Source organism: Gouania willdenowi, chromosome 3 (assembly GCF_900634775.1).
Source record: "Gouania willdenowi chromosome 3, fGouWil2.1, whole genome shotgun sequence".
Lineage (NCBI taxonomy): Eukaryota > Metazoa > Chordata > Actinopteri > Blenniiformes > Gobiesocidae > Gouania > Gouania willdenowi.
In genome coordinates this window covers 21,675,577-21,689,485 of record NC_041046.1, presented here as the reverse complement: position 1 = coordinate 21,689,485, position 13,909 = coordinate 21,675,577, and the positions used below count along the sequence as shown (strand labels likewise).

General features: G+C 40.3%; 1 protein-coding gene across 2 annotated transcripts in view; it reads right to left on the bottom strand.

Annotated features, from left to right (window-relative positions):
• ush2a (Usher syndrome 2A (autosomal recessive, mild)) overlaps positions 1-13,909 on the bottom strand; it is a 227,032-nt gene that overhangs the window by 160,083 nt on the left and 53,040 nt on the right. For both annotated transcript variants that reach the window (XM_028473043.1, XM_028473039.1), the window contains 7 exons: positions 12,795-12,975; positions 7,965-8,128; positions 7,723-7,881; positions 7,385-7,613; positions 5,985-6,108; positions 5,739-5,886; positions 4,292-4,570 (listed from right to left, as the gene is read on the bottom strand). In XM_028473043.1, the coding sequence (XP_028328844.1) occupies positions 4,292-4,570; positions 5,739-5,886; positions 5,985-6,108; positions 7,385-7,613; positions 7,723-7,881; positions 7,965-8,128; positions 12,795-12,975 (1,284 nt within the window). The remainder of the gene's footprint in view (positions 1-4,291; positions 4,571-5,738; positions 5,887-5,984; positions 6,109-7,384; positions 7,614-7,722; positions 7,882-7,964; positions 8,129-12,794; positions 12,976-13,909) is intronic.

The following is a 13,909-nucleotide window of genomic DNA, read 5'->3' as shown; positions in this document are numbered from 1 at the left end:
AAGTTCTTCGTGGCTTTTCTCAACTGCTGTCCTCTCATGTCTAGGAGTTTGAACACTCGCTGTAGTGAGTGACCTGCAAAACCCCTGCACCCAATTTCAACTGGTTCACAGCGGGCTCTCCAGCCATTGCGCCGGCACTCTGTAGTGAGCTCACAGTTTAGCTCATTGGCTTCGTCAATCCGGTCCTCCCAGGGAACCGTCAGCTCCAGTAGCACCACTTGCTTGGTTGAATCAGATGTGGTAACAATATTTGCCGGGAACTTCAGTTTCCTTCCCAGGTCAACTTGGAGCTGCCAGTCATGAGCGGTGGCGAGGAGCCCTCCTGAGGAGCTCGGCTGGTGGTTTGCTTTCTGTCCTGCTCTAATGAAGGTGATTGATTGCTTCGGGGCGACCTGGGACTTGCTATTTTGCGCAGATGAAATCAGCCAGGGATTTTAAAACTTGGTCATGACGCCAGCGATACCGTCCCTCCCCTAGAGCCTTTGGGAAACAGCTCAGGATGTGCTCTAAGGTGATCCTCCTCTGGCACAGTTTGCACTCCGAAGTGTCAGCTCGGCCCCAGGTGTGCAGATTGGCCAGGATTGGGAGGACGTCGTATACAGACTCACCAGAGCTCTGCCCGGGTGAGTTTGCGAGATTCTGCATGCTCCCACCTTGTCCACGCCCCTTGCTTAGACATGCTGACCATCTTGCTGTAACGTTCTTCCTCGAGCTCTGCACAAATCTTGTCTTGGACCAATTGGCGATTCTCCTTGCCGCGAGCCCTGTCATAGCATGGCTTGGGAAAGCAACCAAGGCCTGCCCTCCCCATTGCCACGGTACCCACCAAGGTCTTGATGTTACTTGGCTTGAGGAGACTCTTGCGCTGAACTCATTGTAATAGTCCATAATGAGGTTGCAGATCTCCCCGGGAACGTGGTGTCTTGTCAGTGCTGTTTCAACAAGTTTATGCAGGGAAGATCCGTAGGCATTGATTAAGTCAAGCCAGAGAGTTGCCAAATCTCCTTTGCTTTCCCTTGCCTCCCGGATCAACTGCGTCACCACTCCTGTATGCTCCAGGCACCCAGGCACCCAAGGAACCCCCCTTCTGGACAGATGTGTTTATGTAGGCATTCTTCAAAAGGAACTCGGTTAGTCATTGGGACACTATCTTAAAGAAAATTTTGCTTTCAACGCTGAGCAGCGAGATTATACGAAACTGGTCAATGTAGCTGGAGTTTTCTTCTTTCGGGATCCAGACGCCTTCGGCATGTCTCCACTGTGTGGCGAATTTCCCTCTCCGCCACATCACCTTCAAGATCTTCCACAGATGCTTGAGGAGCCGTGGACACTGCTTGTAGACCTTGTAGGGTACACCACTTGGGCCGGGAACAACTAGATCTTGCAGTTTTCACAACTCTCTTAACCTCTGCCAGGGTGGGCTCATTAATGTTGAATTGGAATACTGGTTCCGAAGGGGTTGCCAATGAAGGTACTTTGCTTCCAAGCCCTTTCCTTTCCCCTCCTTCTGTGCCCTTCGGCCCTTCTCAACGTGATGAGCTTCTTCCTTACGATGTTAGTGATCGCCGACAGAGCTGGTGTCTCCTCTTCCTTGGCTGCCTAAAACTGGCGTCTCAAGGATTTGAGTTCTTGCCTGAACTTGCTTATCTTGACTTCCTGCCGATTGAGTTTTGCTGGGTTTCTAACCCCTTGCTTCTGTTCCACTTCAAAACGTTCAGCTCCTATGCACATTATAAGGGAGCACATGGTTTGGAGTTTCTGGTCAGCGTTGCCCTTCAAAATGCAATCCAGGGTTCCGTCCAGGTCCTCCCCCCTCTCAGGCATCCCTGGGGGTATTTTCTTGTAGGCTTCTTCTTAGCAAGCTTTGAGTGCCCCCTCACAGGAGCTGTAGGTCAGGGGGCTGGCCTTTCCTACCCTGGTTGCCGTCTCTTCAGTTGTCACCACTCTTTTGTGGACGTCATCCAGCCTTTCCTGGAGGTCACTGGCAAAGCCAGATGTGATACAACTCAAATACACCTCACGGTGATACTTGGACACGTCATCAGTGATGAACAAAATAAGTAATAAAAGTATGTATGATTCATGCTGATATTGTATTGGTTCGTTATTAGTATCGGCCAATACGCAAGGCTGCAATATCGGTATCGGAAGTGAAAAGGTTGTATTGGGACATCCCTAAAGCTCACTAACTACAGCAATAAATGGTGTAACCAAATCAATGTATTTAATCTCAGACATTATCCATCCAGTTATCTTCTAACTGCTGTTCAGGATTGCAGGGCAATTGAAAACCACCCTTCCAAGTTTGCCCACAACTAACTCTAAACAGGTCACAAGACCAGCACACAGTGAAATACATCCATAGGCACCCATGCACCCATTCAGTCACACAATGAAACCTGAAACTCTAAGACTTTGGCAGAACAATCACAGAAAAATCAGACACTGAGGAAGAAAATGCAGGCCAAAATCTTTTAACTGTGAGCCAGCAATTAGCTGGCACCTCTTATATACTGTATGTGATCATAACTATTAGTAATATGATGTAAAAAAAAAAAAAAGAAAAGAAAGAAACGTGACTTCTTTCTTTTGGTGTTTGTTTTTAATATCAAGTCAAACTAAAACAAAGCGTGCACCAAAAAATGGACAACAGATTTGATGTGAGGACTTCATTTCTCCAGTTGATGGCTTCGATCTGTAAAATATGCTGTGAAATGTGATTCATCGTTGAACATAACCACAGTCATATTCTGTCTTTTTTATCACTAAAAGTGGATGTGCACAAACACTGACACACATTCCCACATTTAAAATGGTGTTATCATATGCTTGTTATCCAGACACATAGCTTCAAGTGACGTTGGAGGCAATCGTTTAGTCCTAATGAGCCATATCATCTCTTTGAAATTCAAATATCTTAATGAGTTTCCCCATCCCCCAAGTGCCATTGATAGTTCCTCCCCTCATCATATCCTTCTTCTCTGCCATCCATCTAACACCCTCTGTTTTATTTGTCATTTAAAACCTAAAACAAAGATAACTCATCTCCATTCATCAACCAAGGCCACTAAATTTGAGTGAATTTGCACTACATCATTGTGTTTTGAATACTCATGACTTTTCGAGCCCAAGACTTCCCAACTGACAGGCAGAATCACTACCTTTGGATTCTTTTCTTATTTTTCATGTCAAGAAGACAATTAGAATAAAATATGGTACGGGAGCGACTAAAACTACCATTAAAGTAAAAAAATGTTGGCATCTTCACTCAGTAAGTGATTGGTGCCAAGTGGCAAAAAAAGTTCTTATATGAATCAACTTGAGTTATCGCCTTTGATGAATATTGCTTTTGATCGCTGGGAAACCATTACGTTTCATACAGTCTCACTTACAGTAAACTAGGGTTTTAAACTACTGTGGACAACGACCATTGACTGAGGAGAGTTGTAGAGGAGCCATCTCAATCCTCTATACTAGTAGAACTTGACCATATTAAAATGTTTTACCTCCGCCAACATTAGATCAATAATACTTTTCACTGGCATTTATTTACTTGATTGTCTGTTAACAGGATTACATCAAAAGTACTTAACTGTGACAATTTTTACAAAATTTGACCCAGTATGTTGTGTTGGTTCCTTAATTACTCGACCGTGTTTTTCTCCAGATTGCGCATTTCAATGCAATTTTTCGTAAAAAATTGGGGTGCCCACACATTTGGACCTACTGCATCATTAATAATGGGGACAGAAGTTTCTTCCAGGCCTTTAAAGAGTGAATGATTATGATCAGAATGATCAGAATCACTGATCCAGATAACCGCCAATATTTGGCTAAGAGGATATTTGGCGCTTGGCGGAGGTTTGCGCTCTCTGAGTGCTCTTGTTTTTATGATTTTAAGTATAATAATATATCATCGAGAAAAAAAAGAATAGGACTTGGCAATTGCTTAATGAATTGTGTAGAAAAGAAATATATTCCTTGTCCTTGGTGGATTATCAGCAGGATGTACAGCAAAAAAAATTCCGAGAAAAAACAGGGAAAAACGAGCAAGTGATATGTGGCAAACTCACTTTTTATGTAAAACTTTTGCAGAGGGAAGATTTTGAATGTTTTACTTAATTTTTTTTTTTTTTTTTTAAAGCAAAATCATATACTCCCACTTTTAAACCACTGGTTGTTGCTGTACATGGACATATGTGGTTGTTGCCCTCAACACAAATGCATCTTGTGTTTTTTTTTTTTTTTTTTTTTTTTGAAAAGCTTTCATATGATCACATTTTGTACAAACCTCCCTCCATGGTACTGGCCGTCGTCCACTCAGATGTGATATTTCCTGCATTATTGATGCTCACGACTCTCATCTGGTATGTAGAAAATGCCTGTAGGCCACTTATTGTAGTATTGCTCTTTGGGGGCAATGCTGTGGTTCTCTTGCTCTGTGTTGCTGCAGAGACACTCAGATCCAACCAACCAGAGCTGGAGAAAACTTTCCTTTCAACATCCAGGCTGGAATGATTGTTAGAGCTGATTGGCCCACGAAGAAAGACCTCGAACCTTGTTATGACACCTAAACAGAAAGATTATACAAGGTATGCCTCAACAACTATTCGTTACATTTTGGTTTTATGAGAGATAATAGCAAACTAACAAAATACTAACATTGCCAACCAAACAACAGTTTCCCCTTTTACCATTGCTAACAATACTGTTAAACTGTCTTGTTAATATGTAACTTTTTTTAAATTTAAATCAGTGATATTTTTTTTTACATTATCATGTTATTTATATTATGGGTTCTTTTATTTTTAAGTTTAACAGTTTAACAAAAAGTGCAAAATTCAGACAGACACTGTCTATGTACTAGAAATAAAGATATTACCAAAAGCATCCACTGCATATCTAGGTGCTTATTTATTTATTTTTGTTTTACACCTATTGCTCTGGAAGTATCTGGACACCGTTATTTATTTATTTGGACAGGTGGGTGAAAACTTTTGTATACTGTAATAAAAGTTAAATACATTGCAATACAAAGTAACCAAATGAATACTTGAGTAATGCAACCTAAAACCTGAGAAAATCCTGAACAACAATATCAAGAGAACAGTGAAATAAACCAGTATACAGTCAAAACTAACCAAAAGAGAAAGAAAAAAAATGTAGGCTGAAAAACCATGTAACTAGGTTTAGTATGACAGTAGTAAAAAAACAGATTAACAGAGGGAGAAAAAAAGAAGAGCGACGCAAAGAGAGAAAGCCAGGTTACAGGGCTTTGTTTGACACTGAGCCCTAGAGCCATTACAAAGCTCTGTGGATTTACCAAAGGCAGTTTCCTTTCTGTGTCTTTCTATGTCAGTGTGTGTATAGGCTGCTGTGAGCTCATTCCCATGGTTTTTGAACGACACATGCCTAAAGCCATACTAATGGGCATGTGTTTTGTACTATTCACTTGGGATACGAGTATGTCTATAATTATTCTACGCTATTATTCATTCCGACAGGGGCATTAATAATATATTAGTATTTAAGTATTTTGTCATGCAGTTGTACCTAAAACAAACAAAGTTGTTGTTTTTAAAGAGTGCAGTTTGTGTAATTAATGCAATGAGGTCCCAATGCTATACAGCTAGTGAATAGGGCAATGCTTTTTTTTTGGTTTTTGTATATAATGTATTTCAAACACAAGCCAACTCAATGTCCTTCACATGATTAAAAGTGCAACATGTTGGTTGTACCATTTGGCTGAGTGGGAGGATCCCATGAAACATGAAGTGCATGAGGTCCTGCACCAGTAACTCTGGGGGGCGGCTGGTCTTGTGGGGGGGCAGATGCTGTCAAAAGAGACAATGGGGGACTCGAAGTGCAACCTCCCGAGGTGCACGCCTGCAAACCAAGTGACAAATATATTCCTTTAGGCAACAATTATTGCACTAAGAATACAGTTTTATTACATAAGCACACAGAATGTCAGCTACACCCACCTTCAGTGTTACAGTGTATTCAGTGAAAGGCTTCAGACCATTTGCTACACCCTCTGTCAGTAGTCCAGAGTAGTGAATGACAGGCTCTGCACCAGGAGACGTCTCAGTGGAAGACAATACAAATCTACAAGACACAAAATAATAAAGTCACGGTGACAACCTTTTCAGCCCGTGACCCCCAAAATAAAGGTTCCAGAGACCGGGGACCCCCACTGTACTGTACCATAAGGTGGTTATACACAAACATGAACATTGAAGAACAATCATGTGAAGACAGGGCCATCTATTAGGGGATAAAAGGAAGAGCTATATGGGGCCCATTCAAGTCAGCAAAATGATGGTCCATTGTTCTATGAATCTGTGATAACTACATTTATTTATTTATCTGAATAATATCCACTGTTATCAAGGAAGTTTATTATTATTTGTGTCATAGCATAAAGTCATCTTAAATATTTAAATCCTTGTTTTAATCAGAAATGAAATGGGCTAAAAGTGACCAAAAATGGTGGAAAAGCTGGCGAAATGACATTTTTAAAACCACAGTAAGTGGTTAAATGTTGCAAATTAGAGTGGCCAAAAACAGGGTTAAAAGTGTCAATATTAGAACAATCATTTAAAACTGGCAAATAATGGGCATGCCAAATCATGACTGTGGTAAATTAGCAAAAATAAGCATGAAATATGGTAAAAAAGAAGTTAAAAGTGACAATAATGGGTGAACTTATGCAACATTATCTGTTAAAAGTGATGGACATGGTTCATAAGTGCCTAAAATGTCTTGAAAGTGGTAAAATGTGCAGAAAATGTATTGAAATTTGATGGAAAAGTGGCTGAAATGGGAGTAATGTAGTAAAAACGCATTAAAAGGTGCAAAAATATGGCAAGAAAAAGTGAAGAAAAAAGGATAAAACATGAAAAGTGTAGAAATAAGCAAAAATGGGCTCAAAATGTTCAAAAAAATATCCTTATGCTGCGTTCACACCAAACACTTTTCGGGCGTCAAAATCGCGCCCAACACCCCTCGGTGGACGCTTGTGCTCATTGAATCAGACGCTTCCAAACAAGTTGGGAAGAGAAAAAAATTTAGGCTTTAGTTTAAATAACTTACCGAGACACCGACCTCCTCACTAGTCCTCCTCCAAGCAAGGTGCCTTCAATTCCTGTCTCGATAGTAATAGTATGCTAGACTAAAAAAAGCTTTGAAACACACGGCGCATCCCTCCACCCTCCTAGAAGCGTGTCACTGTGTATACAAAGCTGACGCTTTTGATTCGTTTGGTGTTAACGTGTTTCTTGAAGGCATCTGAGGACCCCCTCCCAGTGTCTCGCGACCCCAAGGTTGAGAACCCCTGGTATAGAGAACATATTTATTGTTCAGCTTTTTAAGGTTTTCATACCTCTCAACTGGCCCCGTATCGTTAGGTGGTGTGCTCCAGTTAAAGCTTGTACTGGTTGAACCTGGTAGTCCTATCAGGTTTAAATGGAGGAGGCTGGCTTCAGGTGGTGCAGCTAAGGTTTGAAATGATACTGGTAAACTAGTGGTTTCACCAGCTATGTTGGCAGTTATGAGCCAATAAGAATAGTTTGTATATGAAGACAAGCTGATGTCTTGAAATGATTGAGGACCTAGAAAAGGAAGAAAATGTTATTAGGTTGATAAAGATATAAAAAAAAAGCAATTGTACCATGCAAAACACTGAAGATACATCTGTTAAAACGATAGGTGAATACATACTAAAAGGATAGTGACTTTGAAACGTTTGCACTGGCAGCCCATCCCTCATGAGTGTGTAGTTGAGTTTGTTTGAGTTTGGGGAGTCCGGGGGGAGCCAAGAAATATGAATAGTAGAAAAACTAAGAGCAGTGCCAACGGGTGCTGGTTGCTGTGAAGGTGCTGCAATAATAGAAATTAACAATTTAGCAAATACATAAAATAATGATTAAACACACAAAGTGTTGTGTATGAGTAAAACAAACCTTTACTGCATCCAAAGGGGTTATCAGGATCAAAATGACTTGCTCCAGAATGACATTTATCACATTTCTCTCCAGCCACGAACAGCTTACATGTGCATGCCCCAGTATGTGCATGGCAGAAACCACTGACACTACCCACTGGGTCACATGCACAAGGACGACATCTGCTCATTCAAAAGAGAGGAAGCAAAAAGTATCAACAACAATAATGATAATGTTTCCTGTAATAATTTCATCAATTGCAGTAAATGCATCAATTGTTGCTTTCAGCGGTGCTCAGGAAGTGTCAGTATCATTTTCTAAATGTGTCCTAAAATAAGAAAATGATTACTGTACTGTTGGATCTCAGGGTTTCACATTATCCTGACTTCACTTTTTTAACTTTACAATAACTAATAATTTCCTTTATGTTTCTGTCAGGCCTACGGCTATTTACCTGTAGTAATACTAATAAACCCTGCTTATGGAATTGCAGGGTTTAGGGTTTTAGAATAGATGACTTTTTAATTATAGATGACAGATCCTTTCTTAAAACTTATCTACATGTAATGCTGGAACATTTCTCGCCTCCCATGCAGCAAATAGTTGCGGCTTAGAAACTTAATCAGCTCCACCTCCTCTTAAAATAACTATAGCAGTTCACTTTATTAATTCAACATGTTTGGTCTATTTATGCATTAAGGCAGTGGGCTATTGTCTGTCAGACTTTCTCTTTCTCCTTTTTAGCAGCGCTGCTGTTCCATTTTTCCATATCACGTCTTTTATTTCTTCATCCTGCTGCAGAAGCATCAAATGTTGGGCAGGTGTAAACAAAGCTTAGCGTCCGTGATCCACACTTTCATCAGTGATCCTGTAATCAAATTCATGGTCTTCTTAAGAGAGCTGTGACCGCCCACTTGTCTCAAACATCCACAGCCGGCTTCACTAAGCCTCGTTTCTTTATCCTGCCTCGGCAAACACGCAACTAATTTATCCAAGATAGCGCCGACCAGACTTTGTGTAACCACGCATCCTCCTTTATCCTGGATGTATTTATCCGACTTGGGTTGTGAGTGATTAGCTCCCTCCTGTTTGACAATCAGGTGTGGCCCATTCCTAATCAAGCCTTCTTCACTAGTCCGAATAGTCCCTCCTATCTCCTTTCCTATCCACTAGGCTAAAGGAGCAATCCAATTGTCTAAAAGCTAAGTAAAGGAGGCTCAATGCTTCCTTTATAACCTCCTTTAGCCTAGGAAACACTAATGCATCCTTTACCAAAAGAGACCAGATAACGCTGCCCCACAATTCTTTGCGGCAACAAAATTTAAAGTTATCTGCTCTTCCGAGCGTTCACAGAAACTCACAATGACTGAAAACAGACCCTGTCATTCAATAAAAAATGATCAGAAACATTATGTTTTATTCAACATATTTCATTCACTTAGAATGTTTTATGTGGTTATGCAGGCCTATATCTTGCATAAATGTAACAATTTCATAAAATCATACTTATTTTGGATTATTGTTGATTTCTGTGAGCAACAATTCTCAATATGACGTTCTTTTAGTTTCACTTTTTTGAGGCTTGCAGCCTCTTTTCCTTTGATTTCAATTGAAACCTTGTGATTTTTGAGATTATATCGGTGCTTAGGACACAGGTGAAAGTGCATTTTCATAAATTTGTAGTTTTTTCAACACGGTAGACGTCATAAGCCTTCACCGCGTCACCTAGTGGACGTGCGTCTGATCGTCAAAACAACATGATGGCCTTTCCCTAACTCTTTTAGGAAGTCTCCTAACTCCTTTCCTTAATCCTATGACGTCATACGTGGGGTTAAGGAAAAAATAGGAAAGGAGATAGGAGGCACAATACGGACGTCGCCACATTGTCGTGTCATGGCTCCTGCTCCCGTCCCGTGGCAATTTCCCCTTCTTGAGATTCCCTGTGTCTGCTTACTTTGTTACTTTTAGTTTTCCTAGGTATGAAATGAATATAAATATTTGGAACGTTACACTTGCATGCTTCCTCAGTCTCTGTGACTGACAGTAAGATAGTGTATGGATGATATCACATCTCAGTTCTTTCAAATTATCCTTGATCTACACAGAGAGGTTAAAGCAGCATTTTCACATTGTCCTACTCTGGAACTCATTCTTCAGACAGATAGATTAAATTTGAAACAATTTGGTAAATTTCTACATTGTAAAATTGTGTGGACAGAACATCAACATTTACTAAACACATTGTTTAATTGACTAAAAGGTGTTGGGTCTTTTACCCAACACTGTGAGAAAGTGTCACTAGCAGCCTGCCACCCTTTAGCTGTGAAACTTAGCACAACTTTGTTTTCGCATTAAGACTTGTCAAAGTGTTTGTAAGTGTGTGTATGCATGCGTGTGTGTGTGTGTGTATGCGTGTGTATGTGTGTACACATCTGACAGAATCTGTCTGGGTCACCAGTGCAGTGATACTCTATCAGAACCTGAGGAGTGGGTGATCATCCGGCCAACCACCTCACACCTTTACAGATGCATGGACGCACACAAATAATTACAAACGCAACACATTCCACACATTTACTGGTCCACACACACACGCACACGCACACACACACAGAACACCCTTTAGACCTCTCCACGTGCGTGTTCTTTTAACACATTCTTTACATCTTCACATGCTTAGTCTCTCTCTCTATCAACACAAACACAATCCTCATTGCTGTGTGATAAGCCGGAGCTTCAAAACGAGTTGCTATTTTTTCCAGTCAAGTGACACACACGCAAAAGCTCACCTACACAATATGGCATGGTGACTCGACCTTTACTAGACTTCCAAGGTGAAGAAAAAGAGCAGAGTTACTATTTTTGATCAAATCTTAAAATATGACAGATGCCAAAATGATTGTAGCAGGATTACTGTTACTACTACTTAACCCTACTGTTTTCATTGTGGTCAATTTGACCCCATTCAAAAAATTATATTTTTTTGCTTCATATTTCATTACTTTTCATAGTGGGATGGGTAAAATAGATTAAGCATGACATTTTCATGATATTTTCTCAATGTGCTGAACACTGAGCCCAAGCTGTTATAGCTATGTAAAACTTGTCTGTCCGTCTGTGACCCATGTGTGACCTTACATCCTCTGAAAGGTTGACCTGATGGTGGCGCAGCAGGAAAAGTCATATCATCACCACAACTAATAGGGTTCATACTCTTGTGGGCACTAATGTTGTCAGTAAATTTGAGAACATTTGGATGAAATTGATTCAAGATAAATGAATTCATTCCACAAATAAAGTGCCAGACACAAAAACTTGGTCAACAATTATCTGAAAATAATTTTCTGGAGGCAAATATTCCTGGGGTCAGATTTACCCCATGGGTAAAATGTGTTAGTAATATTTGAGGATAATAGGAGGGTTAAACTTAAAATCTTAAATTGAAAGTTATAATTTTAGCATGCTCGCATTAGAGGTTAGATCTGGCCCAAAAAATCCAGCCCAACCTGAAACAGCACAGCAGACCAGACCGGATGGCCCGTGCGTGGAGCACAGACCTGACTTTAGCACGCAATCATATTTGTTCCCTGCGCTCCAGCAGCAAGTGAGGAATGAGCAAAATCAGCAAATAATATTCAGTGAATGTGAACGCTGAACAACAAAACACAACACAACGCCATCAACATCCTGCCCCTCTACTAGCAGAAATCACTTTAGAAATGATACAACAACAATGCAGGTGTTTTTGTGTTTATTAAAAAACAATATTAATGCAATAGAGATTAAAAAATAAAAAAAAGGTTAAAAGAAAAAGTTAAAAATGAGGCCCGAGCCCGACCCGGGTTTGCATTGCACGCAAGCTGAGTACAGTTAAACACCAAAAACAACATATTTACATTGGGTTGGCACAGGTTGTAATGATGTGTATTCATTCTTTCCGTCATCACTGTGCACTACATCACTGGTGCTTTTCACAGCTTAATTTCAATTCATCTCCACTGAGAGGAAATCTCAGTCCCATCCTGATCTCATCCTTAATGTTTTAACCCCAGAGAACAGAACAATTAGGCAAGGTCAACGCGCACACACGCAACACGTACTGACTTTTTTATTTAAGGTGTGGCAGGACGGCTGCTCAATTTTTTGAGGGGTAGAGAAAGCTGTCTCCATAAATCAAACAAAAACCCTCATCTTTTTTGATGGCGGAGCGATGGGCTTTGTGGCCTTTTGTCAAAGTTCAGATCCTTCTATGATTGACTCATTTATGATGTAGGCCTACAATAAGTACAAACGTATCAGAGAAAGCAACATATTTGACAAATGTTCTGTGATGGTGGGAAACTTTATGCTTGTGACAGTCAGTGAGCAAGGATAGTAACATGGTGCATAATTGATTGCATACCACGTTCAAATGACCACTGAGCCAAGAAACGTTAGTTTCCTGGTTTCGTGACGTGTATTCATTAACAGAAAGATTTACTCTAAACTCAATAAAGATAAATCTGTCAGTCAGCCTCTTTTTTCCTCTAAGCTCCATTACTGTGCTACTCTGTAATAATAGGTTGAAAAACTAATAAGTCTGTTGGGGATCATATATCTTTTTAAGTGTGTTTGGTAGCATGTGTTTGTACCAAGTGTAAAGTGCTGTCCGAGCATGTGTGTGTGTGTGTGTGTGTGCTGAGATAGCCTGCAGTTGGAGACATTAACCATAAAGGTCAAAGCAGCTCTTACCTGATGTAAGTCATATATAATCTGTAAACTAGTCAGACTGCACGTGCTGGTGTGTGTGTGCTTAAATTGGTGGCTGCACAACAAACAAAAAACATGAATGTAGCTGTTATTACTTACATGCCCAGACCAGGGTTGAACCCAAAGAACATTTCTCGACACTGGTCACATCGTCGCCCTCCCACTGATGGATGCACACACACACATTGTCCAGTTTGGGCCTCACAATCCCGGTGTTGTGCTCCCGTTGGATGGCAGTCACACTCTAAACACAAACTCTGATCTGGAGAGTGGTAAAAACCTGGACACAGATTAAGGTCAATGTATTTAAGGCATGCATGATAATTATCAAGATTTATTTGACATTTATTTGTAGGTATCAAATTGGGTGTGTGATTTCACCATGTGTGTAGGATAATATTTGGTGTAATTGAAATTATGGGTGTCCCGATCCGATATCAGCCTGAAAATATAGGATATCGGATTCAAATTTCCAATTTTTTTTTTTTTTTTGCAATTCATTTTTTATATATTTTATTCAGTTGTAGAATACTGTAGATATTTTGTTGAAGGTTAAAATGTATGTAACCAATTGGTTAATGGGTCAGTGTTTCTCATACCTACTGTTGCTGACTATTGTTTGAGTCACTTGATCAAGCCTTTTCTTTTTTTTTTTTTTTTTTTCTTTTTTTTATCTTGTCTGCACATTCTGTTGAAGGTTAACACTACAAGAAGTGCAATCTTTTAACAGCAATGCATATTTTGTTATTGCAATTAAATAAATTTATTTATTTCATTGCATAATTGTGACCATCACCAGCCCTCCCTAGGGAAGGGTAAGAAATACTTTATTAAAGGGAGGGTGTAAAAAAGAGAGGGCAGTGTTACACCAAGGTGAGGGGTTGGAGAGGGGTGGGGAAGTTAACAGGGAAGAGGGATACAAGATAGGATATAGAATGGGTGGGGAGTAGTCGATAGGTTTCAAGTGATGCGATGTGAAATTGTGGTTGTGTATATTGTTCTTATTGTTGAGTTATCAAGCCAGTTTGGTGACCAGTGTGCGGCTTAGGAATAATGGTGGTGGCTGTGAACAGAGGAAGAGGTGAGTGGAAATTCCATAAAACAGGTATTTGGGAACAACGTGTCTGTGGTTGAGCCCAGTATGAGTGTTATCCCACAGCCCAAGGCCAGTGCATCCATGACAAATGTATTTCCAAGAACCGCCACTGCAAAAC